We start from the raw sequence: 19244 nt of genomic DNA, 5'->3' as shown, positions 1-19244 counted from the left end.
AAAAGATATCTAGAACCTTATGGGAGCCTCACTTGTCCATCAGCATTACCTGTTTTTATCAAACACTGTCATTTGTGCAACAAATGTCTTTTCCCCATCTTCACGATTTCGTTTTCTTCTAGCTGGAAGTTCTTCATTGACATCTGAATTTGACAAACATTTCTCATGAATCAAATATTCAAGCAAAATATCCTATTTATGTTATGTGATCCCTTAATATATTACATTTATTCCAAATGAGGTCCAAATTATATTTAAGCTGCCATTTACTATCCAGACTTGCACTCTTCCATACTGTTTTTGCAGTATGTATGTCCTTACTTTTTAACATTCATTGACAATAAGTCCACATTTGTGCAAATGTTAATTTTCTGTTCAGCATGATCTTGCTAGGCAAGAAGTAAAACCACCTCCTTATTCATGGTTACTTTTCAAGAACTTTCAAGGATACTTCAGGACTCAAAGATTACTTCTTCCAAGGTGCTTCACTAAACTTTACCTATACCTCTATTAGACCACTCATCATTTTGCTACAAATATGGCTGACCCTGGAACAACATGGGTTTGAACTGCACAGGTCCACTTATACACCCCATGCAGTTCAAACCCATCAGGTGTATTTTCAATCTGCACTTGGGAATCTGCAGATGCAGAGAGCCAACTTAAGTTACACACAGATTTTCAACTGTAGGGGTGGGTGAGGTGAGGGTGGGTTGGTTCAAGGGTCAACTGTACTTATTTGTATTTGTCTATCTCCATAATCTAGGTTGTGAACCTTTGCTGGATAAAACTGAATGTTTTAATCATTTTTGTATTCCCTGCACCTATATGTTAGTTTAATGATTACCTCAAAGGTGGATTCATAACTACTAGGGTATATACAACAACCAAATATAATATCAATTGTACAATCTATGTGTAGAATGTGAGGATATATTGGTCTTTACAAATTCTTTTTACTATTCTGTATATAATTTTTCACAATAAAATGTTGGGGGGGGGTAAATCTATTATTTGCTGAGAGACTGATTTGAAATACTAGTCTTTTCCATCAATTTTTTTACTGTATGAAATGTTTCATCATCTATTAATGAGGTATGTTCCATCATGTAATAATGAGAACTTTATAAATTAAGTATCTAGTACAGCATGATAGCCAAGAGTCCAACAGCCTGGGCAACCTACCATAAAATCATCTCATTTAGACTATCAGAGATTTGCAAATAAAAGTCACGCTATTAGTCATGCAATTTATTTTTCCCTTGGAATGGCAGTCTTAAATAAATTATTAAATTAACTCAAAAAGAAATAGTTCAAAATTATGAATACTATAAAGATATCCTGGGTCAATAATTTTCATGAACCACCTTAAGCTCCAATGACAAAATCCAGTAAAATTATTAAAATAAAAATTACCAATATTTTCATTGGTTTCTCCATTAATCATTCCATTAAACTCTCTTCTTCCCGGACGAGTCACTCTAAATAGCAATGAGTAAGACTTCACCATATGGCTGTTACTAGGTTCAAATTCATTACTGGAAACTGCAAGGGATGGGAAATTTCCAGGTTTTGTTTGATTGAGGTCAGGATTCAAAGGCACCTGCTTTTTACCTGTAGGAACTTGCCTTATTGGACAACTTACATCCTGTAAAAGTAAAGATTATGAAATTATATTTATACATATACAATATATATAAGAATTACAAAAAACCTTATAATCACAGTTATAGGAGACATGGTATAGGCCAAGATTACCAAAGGACATGCTAAAATTCTAACCACAGTTATGAAAACTATAATGAAACAAAAAGAAAATTTGGAAAAACTGTATCATAAATATTAAAACAAATGAGGATTTCTCCAATATATTGAAAATGATGATATAATATATCTGATATCTAGCTGATAATCATCTAAAAGTTTTAAATTAGAAGTATGGAATTAAAATGTTTAAAACAGTAATATAAATGAATCTTTTAATCATATAATCTTCCCTTTTCTAACAAAATAATTGACGAGACCATTAGAAATGAAGAGAATTTTAACCCCACATAGTAAATTCATATATTTAAATATGTTATTTAACAGAGGCAATATTAACCATATTATGAGTAATGTTCTGTAATTATATAACTAGAATTATGCTGAAAGAGTATGGTTCAAAAATTAGAAGATGCGTAAGACCTTTATAATAAGAAAATATAGTACATATTTCATTGTAACTTCTTTTTAAAGTAAATACATGCTTATGGTAAAAATAGAACTTTATTCCATAAGAGTATAAAAAGAGATGTGTCCTCCACCCCCCAGATCTTACACTCCAGAGGTGACTGATATTAATATATCAATCTTCCCAAGAAAATGCTTATGCCTAATTTTTTTTGAAACACCAAAAGGATATAATAGGTATATTCACAATTTTTTGCCTAAATAAAATGACTTGTTGAAGAATTTTCACATCACTGCATGTCAAATGTGCAGGGGGCTAGGGGTACATGGGGAGTGGTATTTGTTAACTTTAAAGTTTTTTACATATACTTACTCTGCCATCTCCTGTCACCTTAGTCCACCTCATACCAACGCGAAGATTTTAAGCCCTTATCACCTTACTATGATTTTAGAAGAAAATCAGCAATAGGAACTTCATACAGGTCATTCCTACTCTTAAAATACCCAAGGACTTGACTTGAGGCTACAAAAAAGGTGTACCTTTTGGCTCTGGTAGGTTGTCCAAAAAATTAATCATTATTATACTTGTTTCTATGACAAAATGACTTCATCTTATAATAAAAACTTGAAGCAATATATTAACAAGTTAATACCCAATAATGCTGGGCAACAGAATTTTTTTCCCCAAGAGTGGTTTTACAAAAAGTAATCCTCTTGGAAAAATTCTCTCTTAGCCCTCATTCAGTATTTTAATGGGGACAAGTAGCTAAAAAATAAGCTAAGACACTGAAGTGGCAGGGAGGTAACTGAATTTATATCTTAAAATGCGAAAAGATAGTTTCTTCCCTTCAATGTCAGGTGAAGAAGATGTATGGGAGAAGTTTTACACATATACCTATAGCCAAACTATAAATAAAACATGCAGATCTAGGAGGTTGGCAGAAGAGGTTATCAGTTTTATAATTCAGGCACCAACATATTTAAAAGCTTTAAAGGTTTAAAAACAAAGTACATATACATGAACACATTCAACTTAAAAAATTATTCTACTTAATCTACCAACAGCATTTTATACATTACCTTTCTTTTTTTATGGCAAACTTTCACAAGCAGGACTTCCAGAGTAACAGAATTTTGTTCATTTTCTGAGTTTTGTGATGGCTTATCTAAATAGAAAAATCAGTATTTTAAAATATTATTTTTTAGAATATATAAATACAGTATTTATTTTCTAAGAAGTCTAGAAATTTCAAACAAAAAAAAGACTTCCTGTAATGAAGGCTTCTCAGAAGTTTATTCATTCTTTTTCTCTAAAACCAGTTTTAAATGTATAGCAAACTCTGAAAAAGCCTTTACATATAAAGTCATTTAAATAAACCTTTCACAAGAAAAGTATAATTACCTTCTTATATACTGTGATTTTCTTTGGATTCAAATCATGGCTCAATTATTTTAATTAAACTAAAAAATTTACCAATTATTTCTGCTATAAAGACTTAACGACAATAATAAAAGACTATAATAAACTGTGTTTATCTGTATTTGCCCCCCAAAAGTAATTTCTTGACAAACACAGTTAAAGCTTCTTGGTGGAAATCAAAACGAAAAATAGTTCAGGAGAGACAACCACACAAAAAATAAACATTAAAATTATTTTTTCCTTCTCTCCATATCTACCACCATTAAAACTTACTTTAAAATACATTTATATAGTTACTATTACACATTTCATTTTGAATACAGAACTATTAAACTAAAAAAATCTTAGACCAAGACTCGTGAAGGATTTAAAAACTAAATGTAAGGGACTGCACAAGACTTGCAACCAGGAAGCCATGAGCAGCGGTAGCTTGTCCTGGACTAACATTTGGAACCTGTCTCCAAGGCGCCCTTTCCTCTGACTTCCCAGTGAGCCAAATCAGCCCCACCTAGGCTCTCCTGTTGCTGCTTCTGTGCTAAGCTCTTCCTTGTCTCACTGTCCCCAGCCATAATAAATGTACCCTTATATTTAAATAATTAAAAAGTAAACATTATAAAAGTTAATTTCAAAAGAAAAATAGCTATTTTTTGACCTTTTCCCCAAAGTTTCTCTAAAGCCTAAATGGGATAGCAGAAATTAAGACATTTATTTCCTACCTAGAGGAATCTCTTGGTTTACAAAATTTAAGTATTTTAATTTTAAAATATAGTCTATATTCTCTGTATCAATTAACAAATGCTTTTGAAAATTAGAGTTCCAGAGTACTTATCTATAATTTGTCTTTAAATCCCAAAGCCATTAATAGTTCAAAACTTTGAATAATTATTCATTCATCAAGTTTCAGTAATATACAGAAGTATAATAGATGAATCCATGAACATATACGGAAATAAAATAATTTTGTTCTGAGATTTTAGACAGTTTTTTTCTACTTAGAAAGATTCTTCTTATGCAGGGTGTGTGCATAAAATGCATTTGAATCAGTCTCTTTTGAAATATCCAAAAACAAAGAAAATGTTATCCTTTGTGACAATATGGATGAACCTGGAGAATATCATGCTAAGTGAAATAAGCCAGTGAGAGAAAGACAAATACCATACGATTTCACTCGTATGTGGAATCTAATGAATAAACTGAACTAACAAGGAAAATGGAGAGACTCATAGATGGAGAGCAGGTTGACAGCTAGGGTGGGGGTGGAGAGGATAGGGGGTGAAGATACTGAGCAAAAAGGAAAAAGGACTCATGGACATGGACAATGGTGTGGTGATTGCTGAAGGGTGGGGGGATATAATGGGACTAAATTGTAATAGGGGGAAAAAATACAGATTAAATTTTAAAAAAAGTTATATCCAAATAAAAATACTTTAATATAGGAAAAATAATCCAATGCCTAAAATGCAGTAACAAAAATACTCCCTGAACAATTATTCACCATGAAAACAGCACTCTAATAATCTCTGTGTATTCATTCTAAGCAGTTTCAATTACCTGCTAAACAAAAAGTCTTCATTTAAAAATAAAAGAAAATAACCAGGCTTTAGAGATTTTTAAAAAAGACTTTCTTTCTTTCTTTTTAGAGGGAAGGGAAAGGAGGGAGGAAGAGAGAGAGAAAGGAACATCAATCAGTTGCCTCTTGCACACGCCCCAACTGGGGACAGGACAACCCAGGCATGTGCCCTGACCAGGAATCAAACAGGTGACTTATATACCCTGAATAGACAAGAGAGGTAATATATCTGCTTCCTCTGAAAATCCACTAATTTGATTATAAAGGGAAATTATTTTCTGGTAACAGAAGTATCAACAGAGTTTATTTTCTCATTTACTTTAGTAACATCAAGAAAAAAAACGAAAACTTCAAGTGAATTCAAGTACTTTTTGAACTTTACACATTTTGTCATACAGACATGAAAAAAGCTTAATGAAACTATTTTCCAATTAATTTCAACTACTTAATTCAAGTAAAAGTAATTGAATTACATTAACTAACCAAACAACATTGATCAGTAAATATTATTCAAGTAATGTCCATTACTAATTTCAGTGATGAATAATTTATATGTTTTAAGTAAGCCCCTGGGAACAAAGGGCTCACAGACCTACAAAATTCAAATGATAAGCTTCTAAAGTATTAGAGTCCAGGTACTTTAGAAGTACCACAGAAAAACAAAATAATGAACTATTAGAAATAATGACTCCAGCTCTGGCCAAGTAGCTCAGTAGTTCAGTAGCTCAGTTGCTGATTAGAGCACTGTCCCGATAAGTCAAGGTTGTGAGTTCAAACTCTGGTCAGGGCACATATAAGAAGTAACCAATGAATGTATAAGTAAGTGGAGCAACAAGTCAATCTTTCTCTCTCTCTCTCTAAAATCAATTTTAAAAAAGGACTCTATAAGATGATTGGGATACTAGCTACTAATAGATATATTAGAGTTCATAACTCTTACATTAAAAAACCAGAATAATTATCAAAATGGTCTAAGTAACCATTTTGTTTATTAAACTCTGTTTCTTACAAAATACCAACTTGACATGTTTCTTCTAAACGATTTTTATCCTGCCCTGGCTAGTGTGGCTCAGTGAACTGAGCACTGGCCTGAGAACCTAGAGGTCGTTGGTTTGATTCCCAGTCAGGGCACATGCCTGGGTTGCAGGCAAGGCCGCCAGCAGGGGGTGTGTGAGGCAACCACACACTGATCGTTTCTCTCCCTCTCTTTCCTTCTGTCTAAAAATAAATAAATAAAGCAAAAAAAAAAAAAAAATTAAAAAAATTTTAAAAATCTTAAAAAAAAAAAAAGGAATGAGCAGACAGCATTGATTAACAATTTCAAAATCTACCTGAAACTTAAAATGGATAGCAGGAAAGCAATGAGACCAAACTATGAGCAATCTTATGTATAATGCCTATATACAATTTTAAAAAGCTTTTAAGTCAGATTTTCTTAAAATTTATTCCTTTGGGCCCTGACCAGTATGGCTCAGTTGGTTGAGTGTTGTCCTGCAAATCAAAAAAAGGTCATGGGTTCAATTCTTCTTCAGGGCACATGCCTGGGTTGGAGGCTTGGTCCCTGGTTGGGGTGTGTGTGAGAAGCAATCAACTGATGATGCTCTCTTGCATATCGATGTTTCTCTTCCTCTCTTTTCCCTTCCCTTCCCTTTCTCTAAAAACAAAATCTTTGAAAAAAATTGTTCCTTAAACAACCTATGTTTGAGTAATCTTGGTGCTTTATTAAAATACAGGCTCCTAAGCTACACCAAAATCCTACTAGATTTGAGCCTTTGTAGGGTTCAGTTACATGGATTTTAAAGAAAGTGTCAAAATGTTTTTTACAATCACTAAAATCTGAGAACCACTACTTTTAAAAAACTTGCAAGTTACACCCTCCACAGCCCATTATGAACCACATAAAACAATAAAGGAAACTGCTGGAGAGATGAAAGAACAAGAAGTTTATGAGAATCAACATCTTTTCTATTCAATATAATTTTGTAAATTTGTATACACACAGTAATTGTCTTTCCATTCACAAAGGTGTTTGTTTGTTAGAATGCTAATGTTTATTTTTAGGTACATACCATTTTTGTGGAAGAAACCAGTAAAGGTAAGCTGCAGATGAGCTGACAAGCTAAACAAAACAAAACAAAACATTTCATCACTTGAGTGCACTAAAATAAAAATAGACTAGACTTTAAAATATCAGATTAAAATCAAAGCTACTTCAGGAAATTTATATTTGATTTTCTTATTCCTAATTCTATTCAAGCCCACAACTCCATGTTTTCCCTGACATCCAAAATAGTGTCTATACACGTTAAAAAAACAAACAAACCCATAACACAAAGAAATAAAAACACCAAAGGAATAAGGCAGATGAAAACAGACCACCATATCAGAGGCAAGATAATTTACTGTGCTTTAGTATTGTACCTATAAAATGGGAACAAGTTTTCCTTCCCACACTTCAAAAAATTTTTAATAAAGGTTGGCGAATCTATGCAAAATTGTCTAAGTATTTTTAAGTTACAGGAATTCAACCTTCTAACAAATGATGCAGAACCCATCCCTTTGTACTTCAGTCAGGGGAGAAATTACAAATCTGCTATAGACCAATAATTTACTGTTTCAACATGTCATTTAAACTTGTAGTTTTGGAAGTAATAGAAAATGAAAAGGAAGCATAAATTATAGTGATCTGTTTTGAAAATATCTGCTAACAATGGAAAAACTATTAAGATGCAACAGAACAAACAGAAACATCAACAGGCATTTGTAGTACCTTTAAAATGCAAAATAAAGCAATCTATTTGTTGAAACGGGGCCATTCATACCTTTCCAGAACAGTTTCTGTAGTGTGAGAAGACACCAGACAGAGGGCTATATAGAACACATGTTGGGGAAAGGGAAACAGTACTGATTTCTTACATAAGAAATTTACTAGTGTAATAAATGAAAGTGAATAGTAGTTAAAGGGCAATAAGGATCCATAAAACGCATGTTTTTGTTTGTTAAAAATGGTGGTGACAATCTAGGCATTCTTAAAAGCAGAGGGAAAGAATTATATAAAGACACTGAGGCAAGACACTATTAAGGAACAAGTAATGATTGGAAATGATGTATTACAAATAAGTTAACTTTTTAACTTTGCCTGGGACTTCTCTTTTTCTTAGATAAATAAGAGGCCAGTAAGATATTTCAACAGAAGATGTGAGGATGTCTCTATGTTCTCAGTGAGATAAGCCAGGAAACAATGCTAATGCCCTGGCCGAGTAGCTCAGTTAGTTAGACTGTCATCTATCCCCAGATGCCAAGGCTGCAAGTTCGATCACCGGTCAGGGCACATACAAGAAGCAACCAATGAATGCATACGTAGGTGGAACAACAAATGGCTGCTTCTCTCTCTAAAATCAATTAAGGGAGGAAAGGGAAAAGAATTACAGGAGAGGGTTCTCAAAGGACATTTCTAGAATAGTACCAACAAAAGTATGCCAGGATATCATTAAAGGGCAAAATGAGTATGAAAGAATCTAAGCAGAATTAGAAAGCATAAATATGAGAAAAAAACTAAGAATAACAACAACTTGCCCTGCCTGGTGTAGCTCAGTGGACTCAGTGCGGGCTGCAGCAAACCAAGAGGTTGCTGGTTTGATTCCCAGTCAGGGCACATGCCTGGGTTGTGGGCCAGGTCCCCAGTGGGGGCCACGTGAGAATCAACCACACACTGATGTTCCTCTCCCTCTCTTCCCCTCTCTCCAAAAATGAATAAAAATCTTAAAAAAAAGGAACAACTTAAATATAACAAAATAAAAATGACATACAATGGAATTCTTGAAAACAGGTACCTCACTTGTTGAAATGAGATAAATCTTAAAAGTACTCTGGGCCCTGGCTCAGTTGGTTGCACCATCGTCCCGTAAACAGAAAGGTCATGGGTTCGATTCCCAATCAAGGCACATGCCTAGGTTGTGGTTTTGTCCAGCAGGGGTGCATAAAAGAGACAACCAGTTGATGTCTTTCTCCCTCCCATCCCCTTTTCTCTAAAATCAGTGAGCATGTCCTCGGTTGAGGGGAAAAATTTTTAAGAAAAATAAATAAAAGTACATCGGGAGTGGGGACAGTTGGCTAGAGGCATGAGGGCATTTATAGGGTTATCACAAGTGGTGTAGTTATCTGGCTGTATACAAGGTCTGTCTTGAAAAAGTCCAGTCACTGTTAATATAATGAGAACAGTTTACTTGACATCAGTGTAACCTGGCAGCCAGGAAGAGTGGACTGGAATGTACATGTGTGAACAATGACGACTTCACTGTACTATATTCAGTCGGGGTGGTAGATGCCATTAAGAGTGCATGTGTACTGTATGGCCATTGCATTCAAAATGACTGAGCAAGCAGAGCAATGAATCTGCATCAAATTTTGCACTAAGCTTGAACGTTCTTCCACGGAAACTATTTGGATGATTCAGAAGGCCACAGCTACGGGCACCTGGTCATTGGTGGCCTCATCACAACAATGCACCTGCACACAGATCACGTCTTGTGCAGTTTTTTGGTGAAACATTAAATCACCCAGGTGACTCAGCTCCCCTGCGGCCCAGATTTAGTGCCTTGAGACTTCTGCCTTTACCCAAAACTAAAATCATCTTTAAAGGAAAGAGATTTCAGACCATCAAAGAGGTTTAGAAAAATACTATGGGGGAGCTGATGGCAAATGGGAGAACTGGGTTAGGTCCCAAGGTGCCTACTTTGAAGGGGACTGAGGTGTCATTGTCCTATGTACAATGTTTCTTGTATCTTCAATAAAGTCTCCATTTTTTACATTATATTGCTGGATACCTTTTGGACAGGCCTCATACATTTGTCAAAACTCTTCATACACCAAAAAGAATGTATTTGCCTGCATATATTCATAATTTAAAAAAAAAGTACATTGAGGGGATGACTATAAAGAAGCCCAAAGGAATTTTTCAAAGTGATGAAATGTCCTATATTTTGACTGTGGTTATGGATACGCAAATATATGTCAAATTTCAAACCATGTGTTTAAGGTGAATGTACTTCACTGAATATTATACCAAAAGTTACTATACCAGTTTTTTAAAAGATTTTTTAATTTTTATGTATTTTTAGAGACAGGAGAAGGGAAGCAGAAAGGGAGGAAGAGAAAACATCAATGTGAGAGAAACATCAACTGGTTGACTCCTACACGCCCCCAACTGGGGACCTCGCCTGCAACCCAGGCGTGTGCCTTGACCGGGAATCGAATCAGCAACCTTTCAGTGGGCAGGCCGACACTCAGTCCACTGAGCTACACCAGCCAGGGTGTAAAAGTTGTTTTTTTTAAAGTATATGTCATTTACAAAATCCATATGCTATTTTAATTACTAAAAGATATCTAGTATTTTCCTATGAAATTAGTTCCATAAACGTCAACTTACAAAGCAGAATTAGCAAGTCCAAAACATCACTGAAATACAGAGAGGAATATTCTGTAGTTTCCACATGCTGGAAAATATGTTAGTCACAACCAACCTATCTTATTCTTAATTGTTCAATTAAACTTATATACTAAGGCCAGGTTAATTTTCTTAGAAATACCATTTTGTATGTATCATTCTTTTCATCGAATTTTCTTATGAGTACCCAACTGCCAAATCTTTATTCTTGCTGCTGTCTATAATATGGCTCCCATTTCTTTTTATCTGCACTAAAGCCTGATATAGGAAAATAGATTACAATGATAAAATCCAGTATGAAAATAGAAGATTTTAGAGACAGAAAATCCAAGTTTGAATTTTGGGTCTTTATTTGCTGTGACATGGTATCTATAAAATGAGAAAATGACTTCTTAGCATTGAGGCTTGCATAAAACCTCTTCTACAAAGCACCCATCCCCAACTATCCCAGAACTTAATGACCAGAGCTTAATTTCCTCGATAAGCACTTGAATTTATCACTTTTTTGTCACTGTTTTTTCCACACAGGTTCTCTTTCAACAATCATTTTATTATATTGGTGACCCCAGAAACTGACCTAGCAGTATCTTACAGAGAAGCACTCAACAAATGTTCTTCATAAGAATAATGATGTCCTCCTAGAGTAATAAGATTTTTAAGGTCAGTGTAATTACTATTATACTATAGTACTTATTATTACTTACATTGTTTTTATAGGAAATGTGATTCTAACTTCCAACTTTGAAATGCCAGAAACATCTTGCATGGATCTACCCCAGAAAATATTTTAAATCAGTGTCACTCAAAATGTGGTTTGCAAACTGAGGTATCACTGGGAAATCTTACCATTCCATCACAAGATAAGAAATTAAAAACAAGACTTCAAAAACCTTTATAGAAATTTAACATTGCCGTAACAACAAGCATGTGATCAATATATTTACAAAGGTATCCATCTGCAAAAGATTGGAAATTAAAAACAAATAGAAAGGTCTTTCACCACAGAGGGTTTGAGACAGTTTTAAATGGTACATTATGAGTTAAATGAGATAGCAAGCACATTTAGCCATCATTATAATATACCATTGTTTCTTTGAGAAAAGAAACTCCAAATTTAAATTAACCAACTTAAAAAATAACTCCGGGAGTGTAATTTACTATGCACATTTTCTCCTCCTCTTCTCCCTCCTTAGTAAAACTCTGATATGTACCTACAATAAAATGTAACAGTGAGGCCTAGTTGATACTTTCACAGCTGGTTTCATCCAAGGAAAAGGCCAGTTTTCTTCTCCTTCCTGATTCACTCTCTTCCCTTTCTAATGGCTACTATAGTCACAGTTTAATTGATTAACCTGGATTAGAAAAAGGAAGGAAAAGAAACTTGTAGGATTGGTCAGGCATATGTAGTTTTAGGCTGCACAGGATCTAGCTTAGGTGATCAGTATTAAGGTATCAGATAAGAATTTGGTTCATCTTTGTGCTGTTTCCTACCCATATCTTCTGAGGAAGCAAGCAATAGGAAACTAGAGGAGAAATTTGAATTCTAGGATAAGATTCCAAGCACAAACATCTGACAATTCTAAAGCAGTCTGTAGAATGAGGTTACATACATTTAAATTTATAAGAGATTAATATTTTGAGATGAGATTCATGTAGGAAACTCAAATTTTAAGTCGGGCCAAAAGAAGAATAGAATAGCCAAATCCCACAGAAGGACCAAAGTTTTTATGCTAAAAAAAGACCAAAATTAGTGACTCCAGTTTGTACACATGATACTGGCAGGTATAAGGTTTCATTTCTAGGGTCAAGACTGTATTATCTCATAACAGGACAAGCTTGATGATAAGCTATTTGGCAAGATGTTAGTTACTCAACTTTTCTTATATACTTAATATTATGATGTATGAAGCCAAGGAATTGGTGAATGACCCAAACCCATTATTTTGGAATCTGGTAGTTCTTTTGAGGTTCAGATACAAGGCTAGGAACTCTTTGTAGTGAGAAGATAAAGCTGAATGAATGAGAGGAAATCCATTACATATAAATCAATCACCTTCTGTAAGTATTACAGACAAAACATAAAGGAATTATTATCAACTGCAAATATTATACAAAAAAAGGAACATTTAAAAAATGTGTTCTTAAACAGATTTTAAGAAGATATGCTCAGTAGTGGTTAATAAGGTACCTTCAGAAACAGGTATATAAAACAAAATTTATAGCCCAGGTTCTGAAAAACAAACAACTAAAACTCAAGCATGAAAACACACTGATTTGAAAACAACTTCAAAATGTACAGTCAAAACAGGGTTTGTAAAAAAAAAAAAAAAAGAAAAGAAAAAGGAGTAAAACATTGGATCTTATTAATGGTGGAAAAGACATACAATCAACTTAAGGAGCAGGCTGAAGTTTTAAAAATACAGCTAAATCTCTAAAAGAGAAGGACAGGGAAGTACCATTAACACGATATATTTAAAATAACTTATGGCTTTCTCAGGATAAAGACCAATATCCTTAAACAGCCTACAAGGCTTTGCATTATCTAGCCAAGGCCATCTGCTCCAGCCTCATCTAATGCCACTCTCCCTGTGTCAGCCACTATGGCCTCTAATGACATATGTATAACATTCCTTTTATCTAGAACTGGCTCTCTGCTCACACTCTCACCCCATTTTACTCCTATGTTACCTTTCAAATCTCAGTTCATTTTTTCAGAAAAACCCTCCTTGACCATCACTACTCCCAAGACCAACATCTCAAACAAGAGTTGGTTCTCCTGCTTTAAACACTCATTTTCTTTCTCAGCACTTATTTTATACATTCTCTATGATTCAGTATAGTGTTTGGGACATGGGTACACTACGTAAATGGGAATTCCAGAAAAAAATAGACTGCCACCTTTTATAGTACAAAAAGATGCTTAGAAAAGGAAGATTACTAATTCTAAAGCTTAGGTTGTAGTAACAACTACAAAAAGGCACTTTACCTTATTAACCTACTAGCAACAGAGGCTTGAAAATATCCCTACTAAAAGCTGTGGGGACTTCTCCAGCTACTAACAGTGGACCAGGAATGAAAGATGATTAAGGGGAAGAGAAAGGAGACATTCTGCTTCTCATTTGGCCCCAGAAAATTCTTTTGGAAGCAACTCCAGTTTGGAAATATTTTCATGCTGACCTTTCAGTTAGTGGAGATGCACTTAAAAGTCAGGAGTTACGACTAATAATTCCAAAATTGGTAGGATTAATAGCACAACAGACTCCTAGGAATCCTGCTAGGAGAGAAAACTACAAAAATACCAGAGATTTATTCCAATAAGCCCATAGTGCTTGGTCAAAACCCAAAGTAAATTAAACCTACTATAAATTGGAGTGTCAGATGTAAGAGCTAGAGAGGATAGGTTATAAGGCATTCTTTAAAAAAAAAAAAAAAAAGGAAACATCAGTAAAAACTTGGGAGACTAGGTGAGACCACTATAAATTTCTAAACTTTGCTCATTGCTATGGAGTTTTCAGAAACCATTTTGCAAGAAAAGAAACAATCTTCATGAATGGTAGGCTTTTTAACTGAGTTTTGAGGTTACAGATGACAATTCTGGTCTATTTTCATGAATTGACTAACACCTTAAAGAAGTAAAAACCATGAAATGTCTGTTTTTTTTATTTCTATCAGCTCCTGCCATAGTAAGTTTCTGACATTATCTGTCACCAGTAAGACAACTATAAAGTAGAAACAATATAAAAAATCCTGGAGCACCAACTTCATTTTGAACAGATAATGCTGGGAATTTGGTTTGGTTTGTACATCACTACAAATGTCATAAGTAGGTCAGGCATTTGATTATAATTTTCAGGCTGTAGTACTATGGTATTTTTATGAATCTTGATATTAAGATTTCATAAAGTGTTTGCAGTTTTGGGGGGAGTAGAGCTATTAGAACTTTGGAAGTACTGAATGAACATGAGTTACAGTAGAAGACTCCCAGACTACAGCTGTTGAACAGATTCAAGATCCAAATAAGCTTAACAAGATTTCTAAATCTGCAATGGTACAGAATAAAAATACAGGCAGAAGAGATATCTTTTGAGATATGATTTAGGATATTAACTTCTGGTTAATTAATGTCACGGAACAACAGAGATTTATTTTGTTCTCTTGAAAGAGAATCTAACCAACGATTTTTTAAGCAAAGTTTTATACTGCTGGCATTACATATTGGTGTCTAGGAAATGTCTTACAATCCTATGTGGTAAGTTAGTAAACAATAAGATTATGCCTAACTTGAGATAAGAAATACATTGAAGTCATTTAATAATATGTACAAGGCTTTGGAGGTAAACTTAAATCAAAGCAATTTCTGAATTCAATTTACTGTCTCTGGGAACACCACTGAGACATTCATAACCATCCTTGGGGAGGCTGAAGCTTCAAGCTCTTACTGCAATAAATCCTTGGCCTAAAGTGCCTTATTGAGTATTAATAAGCATGGTCAGTTCCAACAAGGAGTTAGGTTTTAGAAAATAAAGTATCTTGGGGGATTGAAATGTCCAACTCACTGGTCCCAGCTGGATCCTAAAAATTGAAAAAGTTGTTTTTCAAAATTACAAGCAGGAATTCAATGCAAATCTCTGATGTTTCTATGAGTTGGTTAACAGTACCCATTACAGTACTGGTCTAGCTATTGAACCCACTGGGTCAAAAGGAACAAAACTATTGAGTGAGTGATTATTCAGAAAGAAGTGTATGTGCTATCTCCCTCATAGCACACCCTTTAAGGCAAGGTCTGTAATAGTTATCAAAGACAATGTCACAAAGAGATAGTGGTAGGGTTTAGCAGTGATGAAGGTAGAACCTTTAAGGAAGGTGAAGAAAAGGGTTCAATTTTCTTTTTGGTTAATTCTTCCCTCTCACATGAACCATGAAAGACCTGGAGGGCAATCTATTAAGGTGTTCAGGAGAAAAGAGGCAGGGAGGTGAGAACACAGCTTACACTTTAAGTTAAAAGGGCCCTGAGGATCCCAAGAGCTCTGTCCAGGGTAAGTGACCAGACAAGGATCTGGAATTGATATTCAAGAAAGAATAGTGTGCATTCACTGGGAATATTCTTCGTCTTGTATTATAAGGTACTCCTTGGGCAGGAATAGATTAAAGATCTTTGATCTAAGCTTCTAGAACAGACTATCAAAGCTTGCTTACAAGTCAGAATTGCCTAGATACAGAAATAGAAATTACCCTTCAGTCCTACAAGATTGTAGGATATAAAATTAAAAAATGTGATCTTACAATTCAAGTAACAAAATAACCTAATTCAAAAGCCAAACTTTAAATATAAGCATCTACAAAAATGACATCTTACACCAGTCACTAAAATGAGAAACTGTAAATGAAGCATCATTAAGTCAGCATATAGCCTATCTAAATTGGTATCATATTATTTAAAACTTTAAAAGAAAAACCCATTGTGGCAATTTTTTCAACTCTAATGAATACCACCTAAATTCCTGCTTCTCTTTAGAACAGTATTCAACTTTCTTTAAATTTACATACCAAAGAATAAACAGACGCATACTGTCTAGGAACGGACGCATACTGTCTGGCCTAGGCAGATATTAGGCTAGTTAGGACATTTAGGAAGTTAGTTCTGGATATCACATTTGAAAACATACAATAAGTAGATTCTGCCCAAAGGGTCAAACTTCAAATACAAAATAAAATTAGGAATATTTTGCCTGGAAGATATAAATAAGGGGAAAGATAAAATGGAAAACAGAGACCCTGGCCGGGTTGCTTAGTTGGTTAGAGCATCATACCAATCCACCAACACTGCAGATATGATCCCGGTCAGGGCACATACAGCAATCAACTAATGAATGCATACATAAGTGGAACAACAAATAGATGTCTCTATCTCACTCTTCCTTCCTCTCTCCTTCTAAAATCAACCAAATAATTTTTTTGTAAAAATGGAAAAGGGAGCCTCTGTCAGATCTGAAGATGATCACTTAGAAGAGATACCATGTGAAGTGCCTGGCAGAACACCTAGCATATAGTAAGTACACCATAAATATGCATCTCCATCCCTCCGTAGGTGAGGTAGTAAGATTAACAATAATTGCAAAAGTTACAGAAACTTGGATACAAAAGGTAAGAAAGTGGTAAGAGAGATAATTATGAACACGGCTGCCTTAGAAAACAGTTGAGTTCCCAGCACTGGAGGTATTCGAGATGAGGCTTAAGGAATCTCTGCCAGGAATAGTATAGAGGAAATAATTCCTGACTTGTGTATGAATTTGGACCAAGTGACCTCTAAGGTTCCTTCTAACTCCTTATAATATTAAGGTGATCACTAGGGAAATGATCACTATCATTTTCCTCTTTCCTCAAGTATGTCACTTAATGTACACTGATAGATCATCTTACCTATGAGATTCTTGCTCTCCTTTCATTTTCTCTACTTTTGATAACATATCATCAACTTTAAATGTTTTCCTGGAAGAAACAGATAAACAAAATAATCACTTCTCAACTGGGAAAAACAAACAGATTACACTTTATTGTTACTACAATAGGCAAGTTGGAAATCTGATTTTTATTATTATTTTTAATAAGTTAATTATGGACAGCCATAAAAATGAATACTACTAAGACAGTGTATGTTATTAATACAGCAGACAAGCCTTCAAGTCCCATCTCAAATGCTAAGTTTTCCATGAAACCTTTTGTAATTATTTCCAAACCAGAGTGATTTTCCTTATCTATGGCACTTGGTTTATATTTATTTTAACATTTCCTAAATGTGACACTTATATAAATATTTTATTTCTCCTGCTATATTATAAGCTCCTGATGGGCAGAGATTGCTTTTTTTCAAGCTAAGTCACATAATGCTTGGCATAGTGCCTTATACTTGGTAGGTATTCAAGCATCTGTCAGACTGAGCCAAACAAATGCAAATTATGAATATTTTGAAACATTCATCCTTTTATTAAATAACCTGACAAATGTGTTAGCACTATCACATAAAATATTCTATAAAAAAAATCTAGAGTTAACAAAACATCCTCAAACATTATTAGCAGTGGCTAAAGTTAAACAATATGTCATATTAAAGAGATGGTTGTCATCATGAAAAAAAAAATTGAAGTTTAGGGGACATAAAATTTGAAGTTTGGACCAAGTGACCTCTAAGGTTCCTTCTAACCCATCATATCATATTATTAGTTTTCTTTTTTTTCTTTCTCTATGTGGGATGGTTGATCTTGAGCCTGAAGGGAGTAAGCTGGCCCCAGATTTCTCCAAGTCCACATTTCTTTGCCTCCAATTCTTACGTGTCCAAAGACAGAGAACCACAGACACGCCTTCATAGGAGGATATATTATCAGTTTTTAACTTAGTAAGTTTAAGTGAAAGAGTAATTTTTCCACAAACTTGAAACTTAAATGAAGAATAACACTCTGTGTCTTGGCTGGTGTGGCTCAGTGGAGTGAACACCGGCCTGCGAACAAGGAGGTCACCTGTTGGGTTCCCAGTCAGGGCACATGCCTGGGTTGCAGGCCAGGTTCCTGGTTGGGGGTGTGTGAGAGGCAACTGGTTATTGTATCTCTCACATGTTGATGTTTCTTTCCCTCTCCCTTCCCCTCTCTAAAAATAAACAAATAAAATCTAAAAAAAAAAAAAACCCCAGAAAAAACCCAACCCACAAAAACCCTGCCAAGTTAAGAATGACTGGATCCTAAAATAAGCCTCATCTTAGTTCTTAAGTTGGTCTATCATAAATGTTCTAGAGATTAGAGACTGAAAATCTAGATTCACATATGTTAATTGGAAACAAGTATTTCTCTTTATATATTCATATAGTCTCTTCAAATTTAGGACTTGAAAAGCTTAATGTAGTCCAATTACTTTGTAAAGCTTGAATTCAGATACTAGAAATTACTAATATTCTCATTCTTCAAAACCAGTTACTATACTCAGTTGCTATAATAAAAATTATGAGTAGAGAAATGTTAATGTAAATGTGTTACAGTAAAAAACTGATAGGAAGAGCAGAATCGATACAATCTATATTTCAGGTAAATAAATCGGCCCCATTAACAAAAGATCTTTTTTAAAAAAGCTTCTCTCTTTACCTCTAGAGTTACTGAAAACTTCAATAACAAAGTTTCATCCAATAGAGCATAGTAAGAAGTACTTTATGAAGGAGGGCAATACATTTTCAATCTCCACAGATAAGAGAGAAGAAAGAAGAAAAATGTAAGATTCCTTTAGGCTAGCCACAAAGAACTTTTCAGTATAAATACTGAAATGTACTACTGAGGAGTGTTATAAAACTACTAAAAACTTTTAAGAATAATGTTTATGATATGATTAAGAAGAAATGCTGTCTGTTGGAAGTAAAGATAAGACTAAGTCACAAGGTTCATCTCTTCCAAAACTATGGAGTTCTGCAAAGGAGAACTGAATATTAACTACTGTTTGAAATAGGTAAGATCATAAAGACAATCCATCTCTTCTTAGGAAAAAACCCCACATAAACAACTATACAAAAGCAGCTCGCAATAGTCAACACCAAGTATTCCTGTTCTTTAGAAAGGTACTACTGCAGTTCAGATTTAACAAGGGAAATACTTATCAAA

General features: G+C 34.4%; 1 protein-coding gene and 1 non-coding gene across 4 annotated transcripts in view; both read right to left on the bottom strand.

Annotated features, from left to right (window-relative positions):
* The window catches only part of SUZ12 (SUZ12 polycomb repressive complex 2 subunit), a 40726-nt gene that overhangs the window by 15780 nt on the left and 5702 nt on the right, over positions 1-19244 (bottom strand). For 2 of the 3 annotated variants that reach the window (XM_024564811.4, XM_053910543.2), the window contains exons 4-8: positions 17029-17097; positions 7232-7281; positions 3253-3338; positions 1417-1648; positions 50-143 (exon numbers count right to left, since the gene is read on the bottom strand). In XM_024564811.4, the coding sequence (XP_024420579.3) occupies positions 50-143; positions 1417-1648; positions 3253-3338; positions 7232-7281; positions 17029-17097 (531 nt within the window). The remainder of the gene's footprint in view (positions 1-49; positions 144-1416; positions 1649-3252; positions 3339-7231; positions 7282-17028; positions 17098-19244) is intronic. The other variant, XM_053910542.2, reaches the window with a different exon arrangement.
* LOC112308998 (small nucleolar RNA SNORA38) lies at positions 17849-17979 on the bottom strand. The gene has a single exon (XR_002975205.1). It is a non-coding gene; the product is annotated as a small nucleolar RNA SNORA38 (small nucleolar RNA).

Source organism: Desmodus rotundus, chromosome 9 (genome assembly GCF_022682495.2).
Source record: "Desmodus rotundus isolate HL8 chromosome 9, HLdesRot8A.1, whole genome shotgun sequence".
Lineage (NCBI taxonomy): Eukaryota > Metazoa > Chordata > Mammalia > Chiroptera > Phyllostomidae > Desmodus > Desmodus rotundus.
This window is presented reverse-complemented; position numbering and strand designations above follow the sequence as displayed.